Consider the following 8,287-nt stretch of genomic DNA (forward strand, 5'->3'; position numbering starts at 1 on the left):
TTATATAAACATTAAAAACGTAAACTAATATATGAACTAAATTAAAAAAAATATACAAAAAAAATGATACTGATTTTTTAAGGTGTTATACTCTTGACCTATGGTTTTCTTCCATCTATAATTATGTCATTGAGTGAGTGGAAAAATAATTAAGAAACTTTGTTTTGGCGTCCGAATCTCAGAGAAAAAGTCTTGCTAATATGAAGTTCGACCAGAAGAAAAGTAGTCTGGGCAATTTGTTTTTGATTGAGTCTGATAACCATTTGAGCTCAACTGTTTAGTTAAAAATAATCCAAAATACCTATATAAGAATAAAATGTGCTTAGTTAAAAATAATGTAAATGAAACTATATAAGTGTAAAATGTTTATTATTAAAAAAACAGAGTAAAATGTTTGAAAGTGAAGATTGTGAGTAAAGATGTATGGTATTTCTTACCTTAAAAAAAATGCAGGGTATTATTTAGGGTTAAATATGTTTTTAGTCTCTATAAATGTCAACTTTTCATTTTAGTCCCTCTAAAATTTTCCTTCGACTTTTAGTCCCTCTAAAATTTTCAATCACTACTTTTGGTCCCTATTTTTAAATTAATTTTTGTATTTTTTTAATGAAAATGTGCAGAAATGTGTAAAATATTCTAAAAAAATTTCCTAAAAAAATTATAATTTTTTAACAAAACACAAATTAAATATGAATTTTTAACCATAAAACATATAAAAATTCATATTAAATTCATGTTTTGTTAAAAAATTCTGAATTTTTTTTGGAGTGATTCTAATAATATTTTGAAATTTTTTGGAAAATTTTATTAAATAATATGAATTCTACATGTGAGTTTACTTTAAAAGAGGGACCAAAAGTGAAAATTGAAAATTTTATAGGGACTAAAAATTGAAGGAAAATTTTAGAGAGACTAAAACGAAAAGTTGACATATTTATAGGGACCAAAAACATATTTAACCCTATTATTTATTAACATGTTGTAAGGTGATAAGTTGGATGAATAAATTAATTATGTGGTTGTGAGGTAAAAAAATTTTTATCATTGTTTGAGAAATTGGTCCTTAAAAAAAACTGAGAAATTACAATCAGTTTTATTTTGGACCCCACCACAGCTGCAACAAACTCTCGACATTTTCTCTATTCTGCAAACAAACTTTCCATCTTCCATTTTTTTTTCTCTATTCTAATCTCTCAGTTATACCCTGTAACAAGAAGATAAATTATCAACTATTTTTTCTCTAGTTTCTCGCTATACCCTGTAACAAGAAGATACATCATCAACCCTTTATCATATTGTAAGTATCTCTATCAACTTCATTTGATTTTGCTCTATTTCTTTGCTGAATTATATTACAACAAATCAACAACATGCAATGCAATGTTAGAGACTTAGACCTCGTAAAATCTGTTATTGATTGATTGCATGCAATGTTTGACCTATGAATTTTTCAATTGAATCTTATAAGAAATCTTAACTTGAACAAATTTTATTTTCATGCTTTTTGTTATATATATTTCTCTGACATTTTTTATTTTCATGTTTTTTTCTAAAACAGATCAACACCATGCAATGTTAGAAGTTTAGAAATGTTTATATTGCCATTTTTCTTCCTGTTTATCCTTTATGTTTGATTCTGGAACTGTAATCTATAAAGTACAGACACTCTTTGGATTAGACGTATCCAACACCGATAGGACATGATACCGACACATATAATTGCACTAAATTATGTGATTTTCTCAAACTATTAGCGGTGTCGGCGTATCAGTGTCGTGTCCGATGTCCGTGCTTCTATAAATGTTTGAATTCAAGAAGCTTCATGTCTATTTATTTATTTGTTTCGTTTTCTTCTTCCCAAGATTTTTCCTTCCAGTTGCTATAGTTAATTAATGGCGGATTTTGAGGCTTCTGATAAGCGAAACTTATGTGTTGGTGATGATGATGGGAACTTAAATATTAAAGGGCTCAATTCATGTGAGGAAAAAACATCCCATTCTGATGTGAGGAGGGAACCTGTTTCTTGTGAGGACTTTGAATCTGAACAAGATGTTGATGATGTTCCTGTGTCACCAAGATATTCTCCGAGTTCAAGTTTGGGAACATGTAGTAGTAAACCTGATGTTTCTGTTAAGAAGAGGGATATTAGTAATACTACACTGCCAGTTAAGAGGTTGTTTGATAACAGCAATTCCTTGAACATTTCTGTTAAGAAACCAAAGATGTCACCATATTCTGATCACGGCGAAGACAAAGATGAAGACGATGATGTTGATGATGAATCAGCTGATAAATCATTTTCCTCGCTGAAGAAAGAAGTTAATTTGGTAGAAAAACTGTTTAAGAAATGCATAAGGAAGAGGACAGAAGAAGAGAAGAGATTGCAGTCCATAAAGAGAGATATTGAAGAATGCTTGAAAGAGCTTCAAAATAAGAAGCAGCAAGTTATTTGTGTTAGAAGAGTTAATGAAATTTACAACAAAATGTTGGGAAAAGTTGAGAGCAAGGAAGAGGAACTCAAGGCTCTTACCCAAAAAGTTGCTGAATGTAATCTGGAACTTAAGTCCAAAGAGAAAGAGCTTGATGCAATGAAAATATCAATAAGCGGACAAGCGGAAATATTAGAGTCCGAAAGGAAGCAGTTACTAAAGGTAATATCAGTAATGCAGAATGATCGTGCTCAAATGAAGCGACTTGAAGGTCATATTAAGGAACTCGAGTCAAAAGAAAATCAGTGCAAAGAACGGGTGGAGGAACTTGAGTCGAAGGAGAAGTACTTAGAAGGACAATTAAAAGCGTTAGAATCAAGAGCGAAGCAGATGAAAGAACATGTGAAACAGTTTGAGTCAATGAAGAGGGAACTTAAAGATCATATAAAGGAGGTTGAATCAAAAAATAAGCAAGTTGAAGGACGAGAAATGGAACTAAAGTCAAAAGAGATGCAACTTGAAGGCCAAAAAAAGGAGTTGGAATTAAAAGAGGAGAAATTGGAAGGCCGAGTGAAGGAGCATGAATTGAAAGCAGAAGAACTCGAAGGTCGAGTTAAGGAGATTGAGTCAAAAAATAAGCATTTGGAAAGCCAAGTTGAGTATTTCAAATCAAACGACAAGCAATTTGAAGCACGGTGGAAAGAACTTGAGTCAAAAGAGAATCAGTTCAAAGTAAAGGAGAAGGAGCTCAAGTTAAAAGAGGAGCAGATTGAAGTACAATTCAAGGAGCTTGAGTCAAAGATGAACGGATTTGGCGAACAACTGAAGGAGCCTGAGTTAACAGGGAAAGACCATGAAGCGTTAAAAAAACATATTGACGAGGAAAAAGAATCGAGTAAGTTTTCTCATTCATCTAGTTTATTGAAAAAAAAATTCATTTCAGTTGCTTGTTTTAATGATGTTTATAATTCATTTCAATTGTTTCAATTGCTTGTATAGTTTTCAGCTCACCCTTGAACATTTTATGAATCTCTTAAATGCGAAAAACTCTTGCGTTTTTATCCATGGCTAAGGTTTAATTATACTATATGCTACTGTACTGCTAATGATAGATTAGTATTTTAATGTAGTTTAAATTTTCCAAGTATATGCAAGTATGTGCAACTATTTCTAGTCTTATTTATGAAGTATGAATCAATCTAATACTATCTTCGTTTATTTAGTTTTGGTGCGATATTGACATTGATTGTAACTATTAGTAATAGTATAATTCATTCGTATGTCACCCATAAATTTCAATCTAGGAAATGTTTTACATTCTTTCACAGTATACATTCTTTTAAGTTCCTATTGTTTCCTTCATTTAACGATGCTTCGATCAATATGAGGATGCTAAAATATCTGGCTCTGCTATCTAAATATGCAGTTGCATCTTACATGGATGATCAATTAAGTCATACAATTGGTAGAACGAATTTGCAGATGGACACAAACGAGAAAACTGATGACGTTGAGTCACTTTGCAATGACATTTTTGTTTATCTGCAACAATCAGCAGATCCATCAAGACTTGTTTTGGAAATAATACAGAACCCCGGCACTCCACTGTGTAAGAAGGGAGAAAATGTTGTGATTATTGATGATAGCCACATCTATCTGTTAGAAGAACTGATGAGAATATCACCAACTATTAAACCTTGTGTACGAGAAAAAGCGTTGAAGCTAGCACGCGATTTGGAAGCTTTCATGAGAGAGAATACTAAAAATTCTTCGGCTGTTCTCGGTTTTCTTCTGCTTCTGTCAATATATGGATTGCTTACTTCTTTCGATGAATGCAAAGTTTTGGAGCTTTTTGCATCTGTTGCTCAGCACAAGACAGCTATGGAGCTGTTTGAGACTTTCGGTTTTGCAAATAAAGTTTCTGGTATGTTAATTTAGAATGTTTTGGTCTGTGACAAGTATACCTCCTTTTATCTTTATGCTTTGGTATGTTACATCATATCATATGATTATAAAATGTGTTAAGGTTGCTTGTTATGGCTATTCATGATAAAATATGCAGATTATTAGCATTAGCCCACTCTAAGATAGGGTGTCAATTTTTACTCATTTTATCATTTTTGGTAGATGTAGGAATTTGTTATTGCAAATTCAATTTATATTGAAATGACAGAAAATGTAAATAATAAGATACTACTGGTAGAAAACAAATCACTTTGACATGTCAGTAAAAAAGAGTAACAACTAAAAGATTGACAGTTGGCATTTAAAATATAAAACCACATTAATTATTTGGATACATTTTGGTCATATTATTTTCTTATTTACATCAAAGGCCCCCTAGACAGGAACTATGAAGCATGGATACGAACGCGGACACGCCGACACCGCTAATTATTTGAGAAAAGCACATAATTCACTTTAATTATGTGTCAGTGACGTGTCGGTGTCGGCACCACACTTTTCTTACATCGGGACACGTCTAATCCGAGGATTGTCTGTGCTTCATAGGACATGAATGGGACACATGCTTAACAATCACATTCAACACAAGCCAGAGCATATCTGAATCACATTCCTAGTATGTTTCATTGAACTCGCTTTCACTAACTTATTCTAGGTTCATCAGATCACCAAATATAACCCAAAAAAAATCTCTGAAATGAATGTAGTGATTGCTGAGCATTTGCAATGATTATTGAAATGTGAATTTAAATCTCCCAAGAGTCTAGGACTTCTGCACTGTGTAGCAGCTGCAGAGCTAAGTGATGATGAAGGCATAAAAAGCATGAACATAAGACACGTCTTTTCCTCTTTGCGACAACGCTCACTTGCCGCTGTTCGCTGGAGATGCACAGCTATACAACTCATAAAGATAGAAATTGTGACACTTAGGAAGATCATTTGACTCACAAACCTACTGCTGCCATTTTCTTGGACATCAGTGGCAAGAGAATCAAGAAAAGACATGCTGAAGCAGTATAAAAAATGGAATCAGTTCAAGGATGATTCGTTTCAAGAAAATAGAACAACTCTTGTTTAAATTTGCCAAAGTCAAATAATTTTAAATTAGAAGTAAAATCTATGCAGGATATATACAAAGATACTAAGATTAAGATTTTAGCTGTTGGTACGAGATTGAACTGATATGTAATTGACGTTTGTTTTGAGAAAATTGAAATCTTGGTGTTAATGCTTTTGGAATATTCAGTACAATCTGCTCAGTTTTTTTGTTAATTAGAACTTATTTTATGTCTGTTTTTTTTTTTTTTTCTGGTAAGTTTTGATGAAGTGAAATTTCTTGTACCGTGCAGATTTTGTTAAATATCTTATCAGGAGGAAGCAATTTGTTGAAGCTGTTAGATTCAGCTGTGCATATAACTTGGCCGACAAGAATCAATTAATTGATATGTTGCGAAAACACGTCCAGAATGCGAAACAGATTTGTACGAGCCGTTGTGAGAAAACTAACTCAATTGAAATCAAGGTTCTTATATTTTTATCATTTGAATTCTATTTTATGAAACATTCCATTTCAGACATGTACCCCTGCATGATAGTCATAACTTAATTACTATGAACTTGAGCTCAGGATAAGGCTAGAGATCAAGAAATCGCTAGTCTGGGAACTGTTCTACAATGCATATCAGACAACAGCCTAGAATCTGAGGATCTGCTTCGCGAGGAAATTCAATGTCGTATTCATGAGCTAAACGAGCATAAAGGCAAATAGGTTTTTTGATACATAAACTGCTTAATGTAAAGAAATGTGGTAATGGACACCTACTTCTACTTTTGTTAGGGCTATCTGTATTTCTTGGTTCCATGTACTTTCCTTGTCTTGCATTTTTTGCTTTCAATTTTATGGACAAACATTTTCATATTCAAGTTTGTTATGTAGAAACGTTTTTACATACAAACTACTTACTTGTTTCTTACACGCTCATGAGCTTTGTTGTAAACGGTGCTGTTATAACGCTCCGCGCTCATGAGTTTCGTGATTGTTCCGTGCACAAACATGGTTGGTACCTTCACCGGGCTAGTGGTCTTTACCGGACTCAATGTCTTAGACAGACTCAATTTGTCCCTCGATTTTAACAGATCGTGTCACTATCTTTTACTTCAAATCTTTAAAATGCGAAACTTTATATCTCACCTATGTAAAAATTCAAACAATCACAGTGCGAAATACATAGATATATGGTGACACATTACTATTGCCTCCAATTTTTATCGTGATATTAGGGATGTCACAAAATATGGCTGCCAATTGTCGATGACACACGGAGAACTCACGAAAAAATACAGAAAACTAGATCCTCAACAGTGAAGTTAACATGTAATTGCTCACTCTTTTAACCAACAATATCATATTTGGAGTGAACCTCTGCCCTTGAATGAGCCTTTCACCTGGTTTTTCACCACCATACAGTCCAAAGTTATCAATCAATTAAATCAATTTAATAGAAATATATAAACCTGTGAGCGGCAATTGCAGTGTGTATTATCCCTCTTCTTTACGCAACGAAGGAAAACGCTTCAGCTGATTCGGAATTTGGACGGTCATGATTTGTAGAACGGTCGGGAAGCTCTGGACGGCATCTTTTCCAGGTTTCGATCTCAGCCAGCCACAGACACGGCAAAGGTCTATGCGGGCTTCACAGACTCGATGTTGTCTTGGAGGTAGCCTACTGTTTTGGTTGCCGTTCCCGGTGCGGTTGTTGTCTTTGGTTTTGGCACTTTGAAGTGTGCCAATTTTTGTTTAACCTGTATCAACATATAAGCAAGCACAGTGCAACTATATAGAGACTAATAATGCTATATTGAAATGACTTAAAGCTAAAATTAAATAACTTTATCTTCATAAAAGGGAAATTTGAAAGGGCTTAAAGCTACTTAATGCATTTATCTTTTTAAAAGGAAAAATCTAAGAACAAAAAACAATTATTTAGCTTCATCTTAAAGGACACAAGCTTAGAATCCATAGAAGAATAACTTAGAGGCAGTGGCAGCAGGGAAGACAAGTATGTCGCTGCGCAATGTGAATAATGTGGATGGTATGTCGATGCGCAGTAACACTAAAATTGCCTCCAGTCTCAGCTCCACTCCAATCTGCCACCTGCGTGCACTCCTACTTCGGACACAGTTGCAGACGAAACAGAAAAAAGTCTCGGGAGCCTCTTCTGCAATATGAAACTCCCTTCTAGCCCATCTATTAGACCAAAACAAGGTTGTTTCACCATTGCCAAACCTTCTAACAATTGCCAATCCTTCACAACAACAGTGATTTATATAAAATATGTTGTTTGGATAGTTTGAATCAAAATTGTTTTTGAGTGGGCAAATTACTAAAATGGGTTTTCACATTTATTCATACATTTACTTAACATGTAACAAATTGACAATGAAGAGTCACTGTTTTATGATGCCCACAATCACATCCTTGTCGCTCCAATACCCGTGCCTTGCTCATATGCAGCCACTGCAAGATATCGCACACTCCTCCATCATCTCTGGTTGCTTCATAAAAAAAAGTCCAAATAAATTCTCACTGAGCTTTAACACATCGTTTCAACCATCAGCGCTAACGCACACCGAATCAATGCACTGATTTTTGATTATTTCATTTTTCTTTCTTATTAGCATATAAAGGAGAAGAGGAGAATATTACTTAGCTTACTACGCAAGTTACCTACTAGATTAGCTTTCTCATTTTCATGGACAAGGCATGGTAATTGTCACCAGATAACTGTGGTGTAACACTCACAGTTGAAGAATTCTCAGAAGGATGCACAAAATAGGGATCGAGACCTTGATCTTGAACCTGTGAATTGTTGTTATTTCTCACCATGATTAAC

At 34.0% G+C, this 8,287-nt stretch overlaps 1 protein-coding gene across 2 annotated transcripts; it reads left to right on the forward strand.

Annotated features, from left to right (window-relative positions):
* Nucleotides 1–1,182: 1,182 nt before the first annotated feature.
* Nucleotides 1,183–6,339, forward strand: LOC146915947 (uncharacterized). 2 transcript variants are annotated; one of them, XM_085718173.1, is made up of 5 exons: nt 1,183–1,297; nt 1,863–3,324; nt 3,856–4,353; nt 5,744–5,916; nt 6,022–6,339. In XM_085718173.1, exons 2-5 carry the CDS (start codon nt 1,893–1,895, stop codon nt 6,160–6,162), a joined length of 2,244 nt encoding a protein of 747 aa, XP_085574299.1. In that variant the 5' UTR covers nt 1,183–1,297; nt 1,863–1,892; the 3' UTR covers nt 6,163–6,339. The 2 variants fall into 2 exon arrangements, with proteins under 2 accessions (XP_085574299.1, XP_085574298.1); XM_085718172.1 differs by lacking the exon at nt 1,183–1,297 and having other exon boundaries at nt 1,306–3,324.
* Nucleotides 6,340–8,287: the final 1,948 nt, after the last annotated feature.

Source organism: Medicago sativa, chromosome 6, assembly GCF_051527215.1.
Source record: "Medicago sativa cultivar Bolivia chromosome 6, Bolivia_mono, whole genome shotgun sequence".
Lineage (NCBI taxonomy): Eukaryota > Viridiplantae > Streptophyta > Magnoliopsida > Fabales > Fabaceae > Medicago > Medicago sativa.